The sequence below is a fragment of the Colobus angolensis genome, unplaced genomic scaffold, assembly GCF_000951035.1.
Source record: "Colobus angolensis palliatus isolate OR3802 unplaced genomic scaffold, Cang.pa_1.0 Scaffold99, whole genome shotgun sequence".
NCBI classification, from domain to species: Eukaryota; Metazoa; Chordata; class Mammalia; order Primates; family Cercopithecidae; genus Colobus; species Colobus angolensis.
In genome coordinates, this window is record NW_012123931.1 from 6,135,029 (window position 1) to 6,157,029 (window position 22,001).

Genomic DNA, 22,001 nt, shown 5'->3' on the forward strand with positions numbered 1-22,001 from the left:
TAGCCTGGACTACAGGCGCCCGCCACCTCGCCCAGCTAGTTTTTTGTATTTTTTAGTAGAGACGGGGTTTCACCGGTTTAGCCAGGATGGTCTTGATCTCCTGACTTTGTGATCCGCCCATCTCGGCCTCCCAAAGTGCTGGGATTACAGGCTTGAGCCACCGCGCCTGGCAATCTTATCACATTTTAAGATGAACATTGAGAATATTATGTCACCTGAATTAATCCAGTAACAAAATTATGGATATTGTATGATTCCACTTATGTGAGATATCTTAAGTAGTCAAAATCATGAAATCAGAAAATGGAAGGTTTGTCTTTCAAGGGCTGGAGAGAGGCTAAAATGAGCAGCTGGTACTTAATGGGCATTGAGTTTTAGTTTTACAAGATGTAAAGTTTCTAGAAATATTTTGCATAACAAGGCGAATATAATTAACATGCCTGAAATGAACAGCTTTTTTTTTGAGACAGGGTCTCACTCTGTCACCCAAGCTAAAGTGTAGTGGCACAATTTTGACTTCCCCTCAATCTCCCAAGTAGCTGGAACCACAGCTGCAAACCACCATGCCTGGCTATTATTACATTTTTTTTATAATGGAGAGTCTCCATATGCTCCCCAGGCTGTTTGAGCTCCAGGGATCCTCCTGTCTTGGCCTCCCAAAATCCTAGGATTACAGATCCGAGCCACCACCATGCCTGGCCCTGAAATGTAAACTTCAATAGATTTAAGATGGTGGATTTTATGTTATGTGTTTTTAAGACAATTTTTTTAAAGAAAAACTGAGAAAAAACCAGAATTATATATTTTTTTGAAAATTACCTTCAAATCACAAAAGTGTTTCTCTCACAAAAGGAAATATATATTAACAATTAAACACATGGTAAAAATAAGACTATTTCCATGAGTACTCACTTAGACAAGATAAAACTACCATGGAAAATAAGCTAAGAAAGAATATAAGATAAGCCATGACTAATATTGGGGTCATATTTATAGATAAACAGACATACATATGTAATCTAATTGTGATAGATATGCATAATTTATCTTTCTTTTTTTTTTTTTGAGACGGAGTCTCACTCTGTCGCCCAGGCTGGAGTGCAGTGACGCCATCTCGGCTCACTGCAAGCTCCGCCTCCCAGGTTTACGCCATTCTCCTGCCTCAGCCTCCCGAGTAGCTGGGATTACAGGCACCCGCCACCTCGCCCGGCTAGTTTTTTGTATTTTTCAGTAGAGACGGGGTTTCACCAGGTTAGCCAGGATGGTCTCGATCTCCTGACCTTGTGATCCGCCCGTCTCGGCCTCCCAAAGTGCTGGGATTACAGGCTTGAGCCACCGCGCCTGGCCCATAATTTATCTCTTAAACCTCAAATTGACTTAAAATGTACAAGTAGAATTGCAAATTATCTAAAATTATAATATATTAAGTAAAACCAAAACACCCAATAAACTAACGTTAAGAAACCTACACTGAGGACAGGCACAGTGGATCACAACTGTAATCCCAGCACTTTGGGAGGCTGAGGCACGCAAATCACGAGGTCAGCAGTTCCAGACCAGACTGGCCAATGTCGTGAAACCCCGTCTCTGCTAAAAATACAAAAATTAGCCAGGCGTGGTGGCACACACTAGTAGTCTCAGCTACTCAGGCGGTCAAGGCAGAAGAATAGCTTGAGCCCTCCAGGAAGAGGTTGCAGTGAGCCAAGATCACACCACTGCACTCCAGCCTGGGTGACAGAGCAAGACTGTCTCAAAAAAAAAAAGAAAGAAAAGAAAAAAACCCTACACTGAAAAAAAGCACACTAATATAAAACTTCAAAACAATAATAAAAGAAATATTTACTCATAAAATCTAGTATGCAACATTAATGTATCATCAAAAAAAATTGTCAGGCCATATGCGGTTGCTCACAACTAGACCAGTTTGGCCAACTTGGTGAAGCCCCGTCTCTACTAAAAATACAAAAATTAGCCAGGAGTGGTGACACATGCCTGTAACTCCAGCACTTGAGAGACTGAGGCATGAGAACTGCTTGAACCCAGAAGGCGGAAGTTGCAGTGTGCCACGATCACACCACTGCACCCCAGGCTGGGTGACACAGCATGACTCCATCTCAAAAAAAAAAAAAAAAAAGTTTCTACATAACTGAAATATTTAACTGCTAGTGTGTACTCACTAACTGCAGGTATTTTGAATCATTGGCATGCACTGTGGCAGTAAAATTTTGGAGAATATGCAGTATAAATAGAAGATTCTAATGAGAAACTTTAAAAATTAGCATTTAAAAAAACTAGTTACTTTTAATGTTTTAAATATATGGTATTCTTACACAAAATGAAACTACTATAATCCAACTTTAGAAGCAAAGAGTAGCCTTACATTGTTAAATAAAAAAATATATAATTTGCAGAATAGGGTTAGGCCCTCTGATACGTAAAACAAATATTGAGAAATAAACTACATTATTGTTTATATATAGGCTAAAAAAGTAGATGAAAATCCTTTAATTCCTTTTTGCCTGCAGCAAACTTAAATTTATAAGTAAATATTTTAGTAAATATGAGTCCCTATGAATTATCTAATTTACTTCAGGCACACCATGCAAATTCCAACATATTGTCCCAAATATCTGAATCAAAATTTACAGACAAATCTGAAAGAGAAAATAGAAAGTAAAAATGTATAGGGAAAGTGACATCAGTAAGAGGAAAAGATTAAAATTCCCTATTTTCATATTCCCTTACAGCAAAAAATGTCAGCCCTCTCTGACAAAAATGCTTTTATGAGAGAACCAGGCATTATAGCTGACATCTGTAATGACAGCTATATGGTACATTAAGGTTGGAGAACTGCTTCAGGCCAGGATTTTGAGAACAGCCTGGGTTATGTAGCAAGACACCATCTCCAAAATAAGTACCTCTAAGAGAGATTTGAGATCCAGGGAAGGAGTTGTGAAATCCTGCTAAAGCTTAAGATTGAGAAGTGTTCTATTCAGAAGGTAGGCCCTTAGTCAGGTGGGAAACTACAGGACCCCTATTCATGGCTATGCACCAGGATAGGGTTCACCCAACTTGGTCCCACTGAGAATTCTGAACTTACTTTGTAACCAACCCAAACTCCTCCCAGCCACAGTCTGGTAGAGGTCCTGCCATTCCAGAGACCTAGAGAAAGGCACCCATTTACAACAATGTAGGCAGGCCTGCAGACCGTGGCCTTTACTGAGGTCCCTGAAGCAGTTCTATGACAGTTTCAGTTACCTGAGCCACAGTTTATGGTCAGTTCTGCCCACGTCAAAATCCACGCAATTGGGCAGTGTGGTGCCTGCAATTCCAGCACTTTGGAGGACTGAGGTGGGTGGATAGCCTGAGGTCAGGAGTTCAAGACCAGCGTGACCAAAATGGAGAAACCCCTTCTCTACTAAAAATACAAAATTACCCAGGCGTGGTGGTGCATGCCTGTATGTGCAGCTACTTGGGAGGCTGAGGCAGGAGAATCGCTGGAACCCAGGAGGCAGAGGTTGTGGTGAGATGAGATCGCACCATTGCACTCCATCTTGAGCAACAGGAGCAAAACTACATCTCAAAAAGAAAAGAAAACAAAACAAAACAAAAAAGAAACCCACACCGTTCCCTGAGGAAATGCTTCTAAAATCAGTTTATGAAAACTCGAAGAGGTGTTTGCTCCATCAAATTCAGACACCAATACAAAACTATATTTTGCCCACTGTCAATGCTTCTCTTTGAATGTGGTATTGGAAGTATGTGGCGGAAGAATTATTCACAGAAATAAAAAAATCCAGCCAGGTACAGTGGCTCATGCTGTAATCCCAAGATTTTGGGAGGCAGAGGCAGGCATATCATCTGAGGTCAGGGGTTGGAGACCAGCCTTGCCAACAGCATGAAACCCCATCTCTACCAAAAAAATACAAAAAATTAGTTGGGTGTTATAGTGAGTGCCTGTAATCCCAGCTACTCAGGAGGCTAAGGCAGGAGAACCGCTTGAACCCAAGAGGCGAAGGTTGCAGTGAGTCAAAATCACACCACTGCACTTTAGCCTGGGCAAAAAGAGTGAAATCCCCTTTCAAAAGAAAAAAAAAAGAAATAAAAAATCCATTGAAATTGAAGAAATATAAGTCAAAAGTTGCTGTTTGTCGATCACACAATCTTATATTTAAAAAACCATAAACAGTACATTAAAAACTGTCTAAACTAATAAATACACTCAGTAAATTAGCAAAATATAAAATTAAGCACACAAGTATATGTATGGTTTCTTACACTTAAAACAAAGTATCTGATGAGGAAGAAAAAATCTTATTTAATGTAGCATTAAATAAATGTCTGAGAAAAAATTAACTAAGGTAAAAAAAGTTTACAATAAAAAAAGTTAGAAAATCAAAATTAATTTTAAAATATTTTATGTCTATGGATTGAAAGAATAAATTTTATTAAAGTGTCATATTATCCAAAGTGATAGTCTTCCTATCAAAATTGCAGTTTTTTTTTTTAAAGTAATAGAAAATACAATTCTAAAGTTTACATGAAACTAAAATAAATTTCAAATAGTCAAAGCAATCTTAAGGAAAAAGAACAAAGCAGGATATCATACTTATAATTTCAAACTATATTTCAAGACTGTATAGTAATAAAAATAGAATGGACCGTGCACAAAAATGGACCAAAAAATGCAACAGAAACTACTACTCTCACACATTTCAGACCTGATGCAAAAATAGAACTAAAAAATAGTTTTAGTTTCTCAAAATAAGTCAGATATTTGTGTGTCCCCAAAGCAATGAAAAATCAGCCAGATTGTGCAGTCTCTTATATGCCATGAAGACGACTTTGGCTCTCACTGTGAACACGAAGGAAGCTCACCAAAAGAAAAGAATTTTTAGAGAATTTAAAAGCATAAGACAATATGCCCCTTTGTGAGAGCAAAATTTAAAAAAGAAAAAAAAAGAAAAAAAAAAAAAAAACCGCTGCCCAGGAAGTTGCTTTGGAACACAGCTTCCCGAATCACACCTTAAGAACTGGCTTTCTCTTTGACCTTGGGCCTCTTATCCGTGTTGTCTGTTGTATTCACTTTCACTCGCACCTACCTGGAGGCTTGACTACCATCTCATGTCTCTTCATAGTCAAAGGTTTTTTTCCTTGCTCCAGACGGGTGATGAGGTCTGGCTTTGAGACAATAATACCTGTTTTATTAAAAATAAATAACATGAATCTTGCTCATATTCTCCGATTACAAGCTAGTAATGTGCTCAGGAAACATGATGTGATAAAATATTTTAGTAAATTAATACCAAAATACAAATTTGTAACAGAAATTTCTAAATATTTAGAAAATACTTTCAATTTGCCTGGTGCGGTGGCTCACGCCTGTAATCCCAGCATCTTGGGAGGCCAAGGCAGGCGGATCATGAGGTCAGGAGTTCAAGATCAGCCTGGCCAGCATGGTGAAACCCCATCTCTACTAAAAATACAAAAAGTAGCCAAGCATGGTGATGTGCACCTGTAGTCCCGGGTACTCAGGGCGCTGAGGCTGAAGAATTGCTTGAACCTGGGAGGTGGATGTTGCAGTAAGCCCAGATTGCACCACTGCATTCCAGCTTGGGTGACAGAGCGAGACTCTGTCTCAAAAAAAAAAAACTTTCAATTTGTAGGTTCCCTAATTTTACTACCTGGTACTACTGAATCAAAAATTGGTGGCAACAATTAGATTTTCAGGTGGAAGCTACAATATTTTATGTCAGTAAATTTCTGGAATTACCACTAATTTAGAGTGAAGAACATAACTCAACTCAGAAATGTGGAAAGTTTGTATTAAGATGAAATATCTTGAAGAAATTTTTTTATTTTCTTTCTTTTTCTTTTTCTTCCTCAAGACAGAATCTTGCTCTGTCACCCAGGCTGCAGTGCAATGGCATGATCTCGACTCACTGCAACCTTCATCTCCTAAGTTCAAGCAATTCTCCTGCCTCACCCTGATGAGTAGCTGGGATTACAGGTGCGTGCCACAGCCCCCAACTAATTTTTTGTACTTTTATTAGAGAGATGGTGTTTCACCATGTTGGCCAGGCTGCTCTCGAACTCCTGCCCTGAGGTAATCCCCCAGCCTCACCCTCCCAAATTTCTGGGATTACAGGCATGAGGCACTGAAGTAATTCTTTTCTAAATGAACAAATTCTGAAGATTTTCTTGAAAAACTGGATCTGAAACTCTTTTATAAAAAGAATAAATTACTAAAAAACATTCCACAAAAAAGAGAAATAAAACATTTTGTGTATATTATGAATTATGTACTAAAGTTTTTCTCACCAAGAAAGACCAGGTTTCTGTAGTTCTCTAACATCACATTCCTATATAAATTCCGCTGTGCAATGTCCAGGCAATGCCACTCCTCCAGAGAGAATTCTATGGCCACATCTCTAAATTGCAATGGCCCCTGAAACACACACATGCACACATTTTCACCGAGTGATTATGGGTGGAATTTTTAATTTGACTTAAGGTGAAATGAGAGAGTGAATATAACTGGTTCTGACTTACAGGATTGATTAAAATTATCCAATAAAATAATTTTCAACACAGAAATATTCTCTAAAGTATTCTGCAAATCTGAGAAAAAAGAGGAGCATAAGATCCACATCAGTTCGTGTATTTTTATAGATAATAAAGAATAAAATTAAGGGCATGAACACAAACATGTACATTTTTGAATGCATACTTATATCATATGGAATGAGTTGTGAATATTTTTCAGATGAGAAATGCATGTTGAGTTAGAAGGCACCTCTCAAATTTTAGTATGTATAATAAGGTGAAGACCCTGTTATGCAGGGTTTTTTCCAGAAGATCTGCAATAAAGTCTGATTTTTTTGAATTTCTAACAAGCTCACCAATAATGTCAATGTTTTTGGCCCAAGAAGGATATTTTGTCAGATATCCAGTAAGTGGAAGAGTCTGTGTTTTTTCCAGTTTTTCTGGCCTGTAAACAAAGATAAGAGCCTTCATTTTCCAAAGAAAAATACGTAGAAAAAAAAGAAAAAAGAACAGCTACCAGATTATATATGATTGTTTATGCACATCAGCAGCATAATGAAACTTAATAATAAAGAGAAAAATAATTAGCTATATAGTAAAAAACAAAAAAAAATCATCAGAGAGCTATTTAAGCAAGTGAATCATTAACCATTAACTGCACTAGGACAAATTTTCATGATGTCCTAATGCACACAGAAGAACACAGTATCACTGTTGAAATATTCCTTCTTTAAAAAAGCAAATAAAATCTGAATTTAATCAAAAAGAATCATCAGTTTTATGCAAACCTCAAAATGCAGACACCACCTACATTCTGTAGTTTCTAGTAGTAATTTTAAGTAGGCTACATTTAGCACCCTAGAGAGTAGGTATCTCCTAACAATTTTTTTCAGAATTTCTGGGTAATAAATGCCATCACATTTAAATGAGCAATTTTTTTTTTTTGAGACAAAGTCTCACTCTTGTCCCCTAGGCTGGAGTGCAATGGCACGATCTCAGTTCACTGCAACCTCCACCTCCTGGGTTCAAGTAGTTCTCCTGCCTCAGCCTCCCAAATAGCTGGGATTACAGGCACCTACCATCACACCAGGCTAATTTTTGTATTTTTAGTAGAGACGGGGTTCCACCATGTTGGCCAGGTTGGTATTGAACTCCTGACCTCAGGTGATCTGCCCGCCTTGACCTCACAAAAGTGCTGGGATTACAGGCGTGAGACACTGCACCTGACCTAAATAAGCAATTTCTTAATCCTGTTCAGCATACAGCTAACAGAACACACGAATGGAGCCTCAACATTATCTTTTCTCCACCTTTACTAAGGACGACAGTTTTCCCCAATAGAAATGCTGAGTATCCACATCTTTCCATGTTCAACAGCCACAAAGGGAACATTTTTAATATTGCAGATCATAAATTCTTGTTGATAAATCTGCATGGCATATAAGAAGTTATTCTGTACAGAATATAGAGAAGGCTCTGGGATACAGGCAAGAAATACTTTTCAGAGACCCTTGACTATCATAAGAATTTTAAGAAGTACTTAAACCAAACTCCTTAGGGAGGAAAAACACAAGTAGAGAAATAAAGGTTTTCAAGTACTAAATGCATGGCATTCCAGGAGGCAGAGTGGATACAGCTTTTCAGCTGAGGCATGTTTACCTGAAGAAAATCCTTTTTTTTTTTTTCTATCTCCTCCTTCTATAGAATTCCTTCTCAGATGAGATTCTCTGGACAAATTACAACTGCGTCTTGAGAATATGCCTTTAAAGGTGTCAGTACCACATGTTTACCTGCTAGCATGACATCAACTGGCAGAATAACAAAAAAATCTACCCATTTCTGTCCTTTAAAACAGAAGAGATTCAGGAACAATGAGCTGCTCCATGAAGATGAAAATAGAAGTTTCTCCTTTCCTGTCCTCAGGTGCCCTCCCCTGACACAGACACCAGCAATTTCTGCTACAGTAATGGAAATATGCACGAACTACCAGTCCCTTCCAAATCCAAACAGAATAGGCCCTATGACCACCCTTTAGTGCAAAGGTGGAACTTAACTCTCATGAACGTATTCTGAAGCCTTCATACTTGATTCTGGCCTCATCTTAGAGTCACAGGAGGCCCTTCATTAAAACAACGTGGATGCTTCCACCCAGAACAAAATAAACAGAAGCTGTGGGGAGGGCACAACACATTTCTGCAAATTGACCGTGTGATCCTAATAAGAAGCCTGGGATGATAATCAATAAGCTAAGCATTGCCTCTCAAGCTTTAATGAGCTTATAAATCACTTGATAATTTTGGCCCCACTTTATGTAACGTAATTCTGCAGGTTTGAAAAGGGTCCATGAATGGATGTTTTAAACAAGCCCCTGTCGATGCTGATGTTGCTTCCCCTTGGTGCATTATTAACATTAGAGTTTAAATGTTCTATTAAAACCAGTGCTTGCAGAGACATTGTATTTAGAATCTTGTTTTCCATTCCTGCAGATCCAGTAGTTGCTCCAGAAGTCACAAAAAAGTAAATATAAACAGAATAAAATTTTGTCTAAACTACATTAACCTTTCTTCCTGTATCTCTTTCATCTGTCTATATTTAGCTTTTATTCTGTACAATTTTTTAAAAAATTGATGACAGAGGAACAGAAGAAGAAATAAAGATGCTGGGCCCATTTTCTAAATCCTGGAAATTATTAAACCCAGCACAGCACAGGATCCCTTAGGCTTAGCACTCTTGTCACAACCAAATACTTCTGGTACAAACAAGGACAACCCATCTCCATCCTAAAGTTTTATATTCTTTGCTGGCTCTTTAAAGTTTACAGAGGAAACAGAAGGCAGCAATGTCTGAGTAGGTCTGTATTTTAAAAACAACATGTACACATGTACTAATGCAATGTTTATTAAGCAGGTACTATGTGCTCAAGAGTATGATACACAGCACTGTGCTGGACATAATACATTATGTGATTTAATTCTCATAACACCCTGGGAGCTGGTACTAAGGGTTTAATAATTTCCAGGATTTAGAAAAAGGGCCCAGCATCTTTATTTCTTCTTCTGTTCCTCTGTCATCAATTTTTTTTTAATTGTACAGAATAAAAGCTAAATATAGACAGATGAAAGAGATACAGGAAGAAAGGTTAATGTAGTTTAGACAAAGTTTTATTCTGTTTATATTTACTTTTTTGTGACTTCTGGAGCAACTACTGGATCTGCAGGAATGGAAAACAAGATTCTAAATACAATGTCTCTGCAAGCACTGGTTTTAATAGAACATTTAAAATCTAAGACCCTAAAGTACATACTTTATTTATCCCACTTACCTGCTTTTGGGTTTCAGGAAATTGTGAGCACCAGCTCTAGAAAGGCAGCAGGATTCACCAGCCAAAACTCTGATCTCTTCTAATCAGTTCTCTGAGGCAAGACTCCAAGGTACGGTCAGACCAAAATAAGGCCTCCAAAAAGGGTGAATCTGAACAGGTCTGGGGCAGGGTGGGGACACTATGTAGAATTCTGCTCTCTACGCCACTGTAGTACCACCAGTTTTGTTTTTTCAAAGGTTACCTTAAAAAAAAAACCTTAAATCCCAGAGTTTCTGTAATTTTAATATTTTCTAGCCACTGCCCTGTCAACTTTATGCTACATACTAATATGCAATTTAAACAGATCATTTAAGGTTTTCTAGGGTAATTTTTTTTTTTTTTTTTTTTTTTCTTGAGATGGAGTCTCACTCTGTTGCACAGGCTGGAGTGCAGTGGTGCCATCTCAGCTCACTACAATCTCTGCCTCCTGGGTTCAGGTGATGAAACCTTCTGCCTCAGCCTCCCTAGTAGCTGAAACTACAGGTGCACACCACCATGCCCGGCTAATTTTTGTATTATTAGTAGAGACGGCATTTCACCACATTGGCCAGGCTGGTCTGGAACTCCTGACCTTATTGTCTAACATTTGAATTCTGACACCACCCAGAGTCAACACAGACCCTGATTCAGGGCTCAGTCCCACCACACTGTCCTCACTGCAGATGCCAGTCAAAAAACCCATGGGTCCATCTATGCATCTGAGCTACTGTTTAAAAACTTGGGACTCCCATAACCTCTCTGAATTTTAACAATTTGGTAGAGCTACTCAGAGAACTCAGCAAAACACTAGTTATGTTTACCAGTTTAATATGTGAGATGCAGCCCAGGAAAAGCCAAATGGAAGAAATGCATAGAACAAACAAAAGAAATGGAGATGGATGAAACACATAGATAATCCTGGGAAATATTTGTGATTAATAAAATTCTCCATCCTTTGTGTGCTCCAGGAACAATTTATGGAAAGAAACACTATTCCCGTTATGACTAAGATAGTGCTCTCTTTTCTTACGTATCACACAGCCAGACATACACTCTGCAGATTTTCTCCTTTTTCTCATTAAAAAAAAAAATCAGCTGAATTTGTCTTCAGTGATCAAAATAAAACATTTCTTCACATTGTCACTCAAGTTGGAGTGCAGTGATGCAATCTCAGTGAACAGCAACCTCCACCTCCTGAGTTCAAGCAATTCTCCTGCCTCTGCCTCTCAAGTAGCTGGGATTACAGGTGCCCATCACCACACCTGGTGAATTTTTTTTTTTTTTTTTTTTGAGATGGAGTTTCACTCTTGTTGCCCAGGCTGGAGTGCTGGCACAATCTTGGCTCACCACAACCTTTACCTCCTGAGTTCAAGTGATTCTCCTGCTGGGATTACAGGCATGCACCACCATATCTGATGCATTTTTTTTTTTTTTTTTTTTTTTAGTAGTGATGGGGCTGGTCTCAAACTCCCAACCTCAGGTGATCCGCCCGCCTCAGCCTCCCAGTAATTTTTGTATTTGTGGTAGAGACAGGATTTCACCATGTTGGCCAGGGTGGTCTCAAACACCTGACCTCAGGTGATCCGCCTGCCTCAGCCTCGCAAAGTGTTGAGATCACAGGCATGAGCCACTGGGCCTGGACTAAAATAAAATATTTCTTAATCAAACTTTACTTAAGTTTATTTCCCTCCCTGAACTTTGAGCTACCCTCAGTCTGAGTCAACATACAACCCCATTTTGCATCCTTCCTAAGAACATGCTGATTTCAGGGTAAGACATCCTCATCTAAAATCTGGCTTTTTCACTCTCCATTTGCCATTCACCTCCCACCTCCTTTCTAACCATGTTTACCCCTCCCTAAAAAAGAAAGCCCTTTTCTGCCGACATCTTTGCAAGCCATAAAGATCTTATACTTAGTTGGTACCTTCTCCTGTTGCAATAATTTTTTGGAATTCATTTTTTAAAAATAAATCTAATGTTTTTATTTTACAAAGTATAGAAAGTGCCGCAAAACGTAACGACTTCATCATTACTAAGACCCTCTCAGTTTCCTTTCATCTTAACCTCAAATGCATCTGCCTTTGGATCCCCAGCTTTCCAGGGCTCTATAGCTTCTCTCAGGATAAAAGCTCCTTCTATGGCTGGAGTGATTAGGCTGGGACATCTGCAGGGGAGGCTCCCCAGAAAAAACTGGGTATGTAATAACATCCAGTGTTTACATAAGGGAAGGAAACGCAGTGTTTACATAAGGGAAGGAAATTTTAAGGTTCTTACATTCTTTTGTTTTTTGAGATAGAGTCTTGCTCCGTGGCCCAGGCTAGAAAGATCTCAGCTCACTGCAACCTCCACCTCCCGGGTTCAAGACATTCTTGTGCCTCAGCCTCCCAAGTAGCTGGGAATACAGGCATACGCCACCACACCTGGCTAATTTTTGTATTTAGTAGAGATGGGGTTTCACCATGTTGGCAGGCTGGTCTCAAACTCCTGACCTCAAGTAATGAACCTGCCTAGGCCTCCCAAAGTGCTGAGATTACAGGCATGAGCCACTGCACCTGGCTAAGATGCTTGCATTTTATACCTCCATAAGAAAAACATATATATCTACTTCTTTCAGACAATATATGTATTATTTCATTATTTATCTTAAACGTAATGAAGTAGGCCGGGCACGGTGGCTCATGCCTGTAATTCCAACACTTTGGAAGGCCGAGGTGGGTGGATCACAAGGTCAGAAGATTGAGAACATTTTGGCCAACATGGTGAAACCCTGTCTTTACTAAAAATACAAAAAAATCGGCTGGGTGTGGTGGTGCACACCTGTAATCCCAGCTACTTGGGAGGCTGAGGCAGGAGAACTGCTTGAACCTGGGAGGCAGAGATTGTGTGAGCTGAGATCACGCTACTGCATTCCAACCTGGTGACAGAGTGAGATTCTGTTTCAAAAAAATAAGTAAATAAATAAAATAATGTAGTAAAAAATTAGTCATATGGGAACACTTCTAGAAGGTACCATGTTTCATCACTTATAATTTAGCATTTAATTCAGAACTCAAGAAAAAAGGATATAGAAATGAGATATTCACTGTCACAAATTTACCCTGCAAAAAGAGGAACTAATATGTTGATGAATCTATGTAACTCATCAACTATCTACCACATTTTCCTGTGGAAATACATTCATTGTCTACAGCCAAAATGGAAGAGAGATTTTCCCTATTTTTTTCCTTGGTAACTAGGATTCCTGGGAAACACGGAATCTACTAAATTCGTCTGAATTCGTACTGAAACCTCGTCTCTACTAAAAATACAAAAATTAGCTGGGAGTGGTGGCGCGTGCCTGTAGTCCCAACTACTCGAGAGGCTGAAGCAGGAGAATCGCTTGAACCCAAGAGGTGGAGGTTGCAGTGAGCCGAGATCTGACACTGCACTCTAGCCTCTGAGTGCAAGACTCTGTCTCAAAAAATAACAATAATAATAATTAATTGAGGAACATGGGGTACACTTGAGGCCCTGCTTGGGACACATGTGAAAATGCCAGGGAAAATCAGTCCCCTGTGGGATGTGAAAATAATTGAGTGGCAGGCAATTAGACTGAAGAGGCTCTAGTCCCCGGATTTCTATTTCTAAAAAAAAACAAAATCTAAGCTCAAGTGCATTTTTTGGTAAATTACTACATTAGGGGAAACAAAATTCAGGCTTAAGCAACTATAAACTGCCAATTAAGCTCAATTACATAACCAGGAAATTTCCACCTTGATTGTACAACTTAAGAAACTACATTACTAAACCTAATACATTACTGCATTTGGTTTTCTTCCTCATGCATTTCACAAATGTCTCTTCTTCAACCCCCTCCATGGACTACAAACTACAAACTGTAGCTGGGTGCTCTACAATTCTTGAATCACTCTGATTAAATTGTTTGACATTTTTGCAGTGACTCCCATAATTCTTTTTTTTTTTTTAGACAGTCTTGCTCCGTCGCCCAGGCTGGAGTGAAATCACAGCTCACTGCAACCTCCGCCTCCCGGGTTCAAGCGATTCTCTCACTTCTGCCTCCCGAGAAGCTGGGACTACAGACATTCGCCATCACACCCAGCTAATTTTTGTACTTTTAGTGGACAAGGGGTTTCCCCATTTTGGGTCAGTCTTGGTCTTCAACTCCTGACCTCAACTGATCCGCCCGCCTCGGCCGCACTTTGACCAAGCCCGGCCCCATACAATTGTAATAGCAGAAAAGAGAAACTGTGAACCCCACAGATCAAAGTTCTTCCCATTTATGAACCCGCACCGAGAGTCAGGATTCTTCCCTGACACCCTCCGGTGGTCCCTGCACAATCTGGGAGAGACGCGGCACTGTGGGTGCAGAGCTGCTCACAGAGCGCTCCAGGCCAGGGGCACAATCACTGCGCGGGGAAGCGACATGACGCCCGGGGCCAGGTTGTCAGCGCAGCCGCCATCTTATGGCTGAACGGGACTGAGGTGGAGCTGAGTAAGGAGAATTCGGGGTGCAGATTGTGGAGCCGACTGCCGGGAGGCCTGAGTACCGCCACAGCCTCTTCCCCTCTATCCGGACGCTGGACCGGCACTCTCACCATTTCTAGGCTTCCAGGGGGTCCCGGCGTCTTAGCTGTGGATCTCCCAATACCTGCAGGATACAGAGCCACACAGGCTGGGCCTCTAGGAGCAGAGGACACAGAGCAGTGAAGACGAGACCTGGAGCTCCAGCTGCAGCAAGAGACAAAGGCCCCGCCAAACCCGGAAGCCTTACGGTTCATTCCAGCTGCGTGCCCTATTGGTCGGTTTCCAGCCCAGTGTCCCTGATTGGATAATGCTTAAGGCCCCGCCCCCCTCAGGCCCTGAGTGACAGAAGATGTGATCAGATGCTGGGCGGAGTGAAGAAAGAGTGACAGTCTAAGCTGCAGCCTTTTCAGGCAGGGCTTCCTTCCTGAGCTGAGCCAGGCTCACCCCAGAGTATGGGAAAATTCTATCTCTTCTTTACCCTCTCTGTTGTTGAATGTATTCAAAGGTGAACAGAAGTATTTTTGCTATCATATTAATAATACATAAAATTTTTGTTCAAGAAAAAATCAACTTTGGTAATAGTGTATTAACTATTAAAGCTAATTTTAATAAAATCTTATAAATAAATCAAATATGTCATTTTTGACCACTCCAGATTTACATATATATTTTGTAATCCTTGTAATTTTTTTGTCTATTTATATTTTATTTTTATCCACATTCTTTTTATTTTTTCAATTTGAAACAACCTTTAAGTAATTTCAAACTGCTATAGGAGGTAGAAAGAAATCATTTAGGGGCAGGCACAGATAGCTCATGCCAGTAATCTCAACACTTTGGGAGGCCAAGGTGGGCGTTTCACTTGAGGTCAGGGGTTCAAGACCAGCCTGGCCAACATGGTGAAACCCCATCTCTACTCATAATATAAAAAGTTAGCTAGGTGTGGTGGTGCACATCTGTAGTCCCAGCTACTCTGAAGGCTGAGGCAGGAGAATCACTTGAACCCATGAGGCGGAGGTTGTGTAACGGCCCAAGGGGTTCACCTTGCCCTTTGCCTAGACAGAGCCGATTCAGCAAGACAGGGGAATTTGTGGACAGGGGAATTTGTGGAGGAAAAGTTAAATGTTAAATTTGAACTCAATTGAACATGGACACAAACAATTGCCACCAAGTCCCAGAACAGGTCCTGTGAGCCCCTGATGTGTTCATCCAGCCCTGTATCAAAGAAATATCTATTTCAATCTATTCCTATACATTAGTTGTTGAAAAGCAATAGACAATCACAAAAACAAGTTCACCTTTTTGTGTTCCTTGAGGCAAGTCATGAATGGCCCTCTTCCCTGGGCCTTATGCCACACAACTCTTACGAAACAACTCTTGCAAAAGAGCTAGGGTGCCAGACCACCCTGAAGCTTCATGAGACTTCAGCTTGTCTGGCCAACTCTGGAGCCCAGACTGTTGCTTCCCACTCAGTTGGTAATCCTCCATAGTCTGATGAGGGTAAATATATATATCTCTCTCTCTCTTTTCCCATCTCCTCTTCTTACTGCAGTTTGCTTATTATATCAATCTGCTTATGATATTTATTTGCTTATTATACCATTTGGTTATTATATCATTAGTTTATTATGTCTGCATTGCTATTAATGTGGGATAAAGGTTGTTTACCCTTAAAGGTTTTGTGTGTTTGTCTTTTCTTCTCCCCTCTCACATTTCCCACACAGAACATTTTTGGCATCACAAACAGGATTTGAAAACAAAACTGTGCCCCTTTTTGACCAGAAGGACAGGGCTGGAGGCTCTGAGACTTCCCATATCCTGGGATGAGATCTTTCCCAGTTCTCCCTCTTTGTGATTGAATGGTCCAGGGGAACTGGTCTTTGAGGGAACTGGGAATCTAAATTAGTACAATTTAAACTGTTGACTGTGTGTGAAGTGCTGCAGGGGATTCCGGTCACCAAAGAAGATGCTGAGGGATCTCCCAAAGTGGATGGTGTTTGATTGCTGCTTATAAGTTAATGTATCAAGACAGGGGCTGGTTGCTACAAGAGAAATGTAAGCTGGAAAAGGAAAATGCTCATCTGACTTCCAGACTGGCCCTGGCCCAATACTAGTCAATGTCTTGACTCATCAGGCTCAAAGCTATCAGCCTATTGCTGAAAAAAGCAGCTGTCCAGGTGGCCTGGTCAGGGTAAAACTGAAGAACTAGTCAGTCAGGGCTTGGAGCAGGTAAACACCCAGCTCCTATCTTAAAAATGGGAAATTAACCCTAGTAAAATTCAAGGACCAGCACAAAGTGTAAAATTATTTGGCATTCTATGGAATGCAAAGAAATAGTCCACTTTACCAAAGGCTAAGGCTAAAATACTATAATTTGCAACCCCCACCACTAAGAAGGAGGCTCAGAAACATGTTGTCTTGTTTAGATTCTGAATACATCATATTCCTTACTTGGGTAACATTTTACAACCTCTGCATGCAGTCACTAGAAATATGTATGACTTTCAATGGGGAGAGAAAGAGAGTATGGCTTTTGAACAAGCTAAACAAGCGGTGCAACTGGCCCTGGATCTATGGTCCATACGGGATGGGCCAGACGAACTGTGAGTAACTATCCTAGATCAACATGCTAATTGGAGCCTGAGGCAGAAACAAGATGGGAAGAGGGTACTTTTTATGTTTTGGACCCAGAAACTGCCAGAGGCCAGAAAAGCTTATATCCCTTTCAAGAAGCAATTGTTAGCTTGCTATCGGGCTTTGCTCGAAATGGAACACCTCTGCTTCAACCATGATGTCTTTATGAGGCCTGAAATTTCTAGTATGACTTGGGTCATGAGTTTCCCCAAAACCCACTAGATAGGGCACACCCAGAAAGTAGCACCACAAAATGGAAATGGGACATACAAAACCAGGCTAAGCCAAAACCAAAGGGGGTATCACTTTTACATGAGGATGGACAAAACTCGACAGCGCAGGAAACACTGAATGAGTCCTGCAGATACAGAGGGAAACACCACCCCGTGTTGCCTGTCAAATGGGGCACATCCTTTGAAGAACTAAGCCCAGAGGATCAGAAATATGCTTGGTTTCCTGATGGATCCACCAAATACATTGGTGGGACTCAATGCTGGAAGGCCGTGGCTTATAATCCTGTTAAAAACATCAGCATTTCTGATGAAGGAAGGGGTGGGAGCAGCCAGTTAGCTGAACTAGTAGTCGTTCCTCCAAGCTATTCAGGAGGAGACCAGAGGGACTTGTCACTTTTATACCAACTCTTTGTCAGTAGCAAATGGTCTTACCACCTAGGTGCCCCAATGGCAAATAACAAATGGTTAAAGGGGAATAAAGAGGTTTGGGGAAAACAATACTGGTAAGGTATCTGAATCCTGGTGCACACTACCATTATCACTGTGTTCCATGTTTTTATTGTTGTTGTTGTTTGTTTTTGAGATGGAATCTAGCCCTGTCACCAAACTGAAGTGTAGTGGTGCAATCTCCGCTCACTGCAACCTCCGCCTCCAGGGTTCAAGTGATTCTCCTGCTTCTGCCTCCCAAGTGGCTGTGATTACAGGCATGGGCCACCACGCCCAGCTCATTACATTTTTTTTTTTTTTATTTTATTTTAGGTGTAGTCTCCCTCTTCCATTAGGCTGGAGTGCAGTGGCACAATCTGGGCTCACCACAACCTCCATGCCCTGGGTTCAAGCAATTCTCCTGTCTTAGCCTCCCGAGTAACTGGAAGTACGTAAGGCATGCACCACCATGCCCAACTAATTTTTGTACTTTTAGTAGAGATGAGGTTTCACCATGTTGGACAGGATGGTCTCCATCTCTTGACCTCGTGATCAGCATGCCTCGGCCTCCCAAAGTGCTGAGATTGGAGGCGTGAGCCACTGTGCTCAGTTTATTTTTTAATTTTAGAGATGGGGTTTCACCATGTTGGCCACAATGGTCCCATTCTCTTGACTTCATGATCTGCCCACCTCATCCTCCCAAAGTGCTGGGATTACAGGCATGAGCCACTGCGCCCAACCCTGTTTTCCATGCTGATGCTCATGCGTTTCTGCTTTCTCTTGACAGACTATTTAATCAGCAGGAAGATCAACAGGCAAAAATTTCCACCATAACTGCGATCTTGAATGTGGGTAAATGGATTACAACATGTTCAAGCCTTGCAATGAGAGGCATTACAATGTATGGTGGTATAAATGATAGCAATTAATGGGGAGAGTTAAAGGTCATTTTACACAATACCATTCCTGATCCTTTTGCTATAAATCCACAGATGCTGGTTGCTCAATTGTTAGTGGTGCCTTGTCCACAATCAACCCCTGAGGAAATGTCTGCCCAACAGAGTCTACATACAGAACTGGGGGATTCGGAAAACCTGGTACAGATAGCTTAAATCCTGGAGTCAAAATACGAGTACAGCCTCCATCAGATCCCCACCCTAAGGTTGGCAACCTTGTAGCTATGAAAGCAGAAAACGAAGGCACAGTACAATTTCCTAAAGATGAAAAACAACATGATGTTCCCCTCCATTTTTTTTATTACAGGGAATAACCTATCTACTAATTGTCAGCACCTGTGTCTTTGCGTCTGAGGCCAAGAATAAATTCATCACCTGGGTAGCCACCACTGCAACAGAAGCCAACCACAGTTAATGTTGGCTGTACGTCGAGTTGTCGGAGGCCGCCAAAAATGGCTGCCTTGGAAAATCGTCCCTGACCACATTTCTGAACGGCCATGTTGTTACCAATGGGGCCACAACAACAGCACTTTCAATCCAACCTGGACTTCCTTTGACCATACTAAGGAATCTACCTTTGCCCAAGTCAGACAAAAGATGAACTCCACCCTCACCCTGCATCGAAAGCCTTGGTATCCTGCCCAATATTCCTGGAACGGTGTATACTGAAAACCTGCTGTGCTGGTGACTGGATTCCATACAGCCCCTGCTTTGTCTGGAGGTCATAAATGGCTCCTCTAAACTGCGGTTTCTCCAGTCAATTGTCAACACATACTCCCGATCAACAACATTGCCCCCAAAGAAACGCAATCTCTTTCCTATCTTAATAAGAGATTAGTACACTATGATTACAGTAGCTCCACTGCTGTCCCCAGGGGGGCCCTCTGGCTATGCAGATCCTGTGGGTGGCGATAGGTGCCCCCACTTTGGATGGGGAGATGCACGTGGGTTTGGCCATTAATTCCATTCACTATCCAGGATAATATTTCCCTCCACAGTAATCTAGATGCTTACAAACATTGCTGGTTACAAATGCGCTGGCCTCCCCGGTGGTGGTACCCTATCACAGTATTCTCCCCTGCCACTGGTCCCATCCTGCTTCACTAACAAATTATAGTATTTAGCTTACATGTAGAGAAAGCTCTTAATGATAGCAGCTCTGGACTTATGTTGTTATCAGATGAATTTGCTCAGCTGAGTGCTGTTGTGTTGCAAAATCAAATGTCATTAGCTATGTGTACCGCAGTCCAAGCAGGGGTTTGCGCCTTACTGCATACTGAACGTGATGTGTATGTTCCTGGCAAGTCTCACAATATTACTCTGCTTGCAATGCCATGTTGGGTTTAATTTTTATTAATTGTGCCTTTAATTCTCTTGTGCTTACCCTGTATCTGTAATCTATATCAACTGTGCCTTCCCCATGTATCTGTGAGGGTATTTTAGTACAATTGAGTATCCAATCGAGGCCGAATGTAGTGGAAAACTTAAATATTAAACTTGAACTCAATTGAACGTGGACACAAACAATAGTCACCAAGTCTCAGAGCAGGTTGTGTGCGCCCCTTTAGGCATTCATCCAGTGCTGTTTCAGAGAAATCTTGATTTCAATCTATTCCTATATGTTAGTTATTGAAAACAATAGCCAATCACAAAAACATGCTAACCGTTTTACAGGTGTGAGCCACCGTGTCCGGCCTTGGATGAGGTTTTTGTGGGTACCTTTTTGTTTTTGATGCTGTTGTTTCTTTCTGTTTGTTTTTCTTTCAGTGGTCACGTCCGTCTTCCGTAGGGCTGCTGCAGTTTGCTGGGGGTTCACTTCCGGCCCTATTCATCAGGTTCACTCCCGTGCCTGGAAATGTCACTCAAGGAGGTTGGAGAAAAGCAAAGAAGAGTTTGCTCCTTCCTCTGTGATCTCTGTCCTCAAGAGGCACCAACCTGATGTCAGTAGGATCGCTCCTGTATAGGGTGCCTGACAACCCCTGTTGAAGGGTCACCAGTTGGGTGGCACGGGGAGCAGAACCCATTTAATGAAGCACTTTGATTGTTCCTTGGTGGAGGGAGGTGTTTTGCTGGGGGGGAACCCACTCATTTGGGCAGCTCAAATTCCTCAGAACTAGCAGGAGGAAAGGCTAAGTCTGCCGGTCCACAGAGACTGCAGCCACCCCTCCCCTTAGGGGCTCAGGCCCAAGGAGATCAGAGTTCTGTCCCTGAGTGCCTGGCTAGAGTTGTCGGAGTTCCTGTAGGGAGGCTGTGCCCAGTGAGGAGGGATGGGTCGGGGTCAGGCCTGAAGAGACATTCTGGCCACAGTAGGCCCCAGCTAGTGTGCTGGGCTGTGGGGGACACCTCTTGAGACCAAGCTATCCAGTTTCCCTGGATCTAGCAGAGGAAAAGTGCAGCTGGGGGCTATGGAGATGGCTGCTGCCCTTTGCCCATCCAGGGAACTGAGCCTGTTAGGCAGTTTTGAGTCCCAGTGTTGGCTGCTGTCCCTCCCCCAAGAAGCTCAAACAGCCGAGACAGCAGCCAGCTGCAACTGTGGTGTTGGTCGCCCCTCCCGTGGGAACTCTGCAGGCTTAAGCAGATTTTAGCTCACAGGCTGTTCATAATCTGCTTAACTCCAGGGTTGTGTCAGGCATAATAAGTTCCTCTTCAAACTTGTTCTTTGTTCTCAAAATCAACTTCCTTGTACCTTCCCACTCCTAGCTACCTGCTCTGTAAACGTCTCTTCTTTCCCGTCACAATCTGTAACCCCCATCTCTTCCTTATTTGGAAGAAGTCCTCCTTGCTCCTAGTTACTTGCTCTGTAAACAACCTTCCTGCCAGTCTTGATTTAAATTAGCCATCGAGTTAGCTTAGATTGTGCCGTCTGACTCTGGCCAATGGGGGCAGGACACAGAAGTAGGGACTGTGTCAGGGATAAAAACTCCTTCCCTCTCTTGTATGCTGTGCTCTCACAACAGCCAGAGACATGACTGGCACCCTTCTGCAGAAGTAAATTTGCCTTGCCTTGCTGAGAAATTCCTTGTTTGAGTGCTTGTTTTCTTTGTGACTCCGAGCTCTTGTTTCCAACAGTTGGGACCTTAGGTTCCAGTTGTGTGGGTTCATGAATGGAATCTTCTAATCCAGGGGTTGCATAGTTCCATGGAAAAAGCACAGTTTCCCAGGATGGGTAGCACGCTCACTCACCGCCTCCCTTGGCTGGGTAGTATGGGCTCCCCAGGCCCATGTGGGTGTCAGGTGGGCTGTGGCACCACACTGCTCTTCCTTCCTCTCCATGGGTCACGCCAGCCACCTAGTCAGTTCTGATGAGAGAACCTGGATACCTCAGGTTGTGGTGCAGGATAC

The 22,001-nt window shown here is 41.8% G+C and overlaps 1 protein-coding gene across 1 annotated transcript in view; it reads right to left on the minus strand.

The window, feature by feature from the left end:
• LOC105505195 (putative zinc finger protein 66) overlaps nt 1–15,028 on the minus strand; it is a 25,042-nt gene extending 10,014 nt beyond the window's left edge. The window contains 3 exon segments of the mRNA XM_011932981.1: nt 5,103–5,198; nt 6,322–6,448; nt 14,482–15,028. Of these exon segments, the coding sequence (XP_011788371.1) occupies nt 5,103–5,198; nt 6,322–6,448; nt 14,482–14,664 (406 nt within the window). The 5' untranslated portion in view covers nt 14,665–15,028.
• Between the last annotated feature and the right edge of the window lie 6,973 nt (nt 15,029–22,001).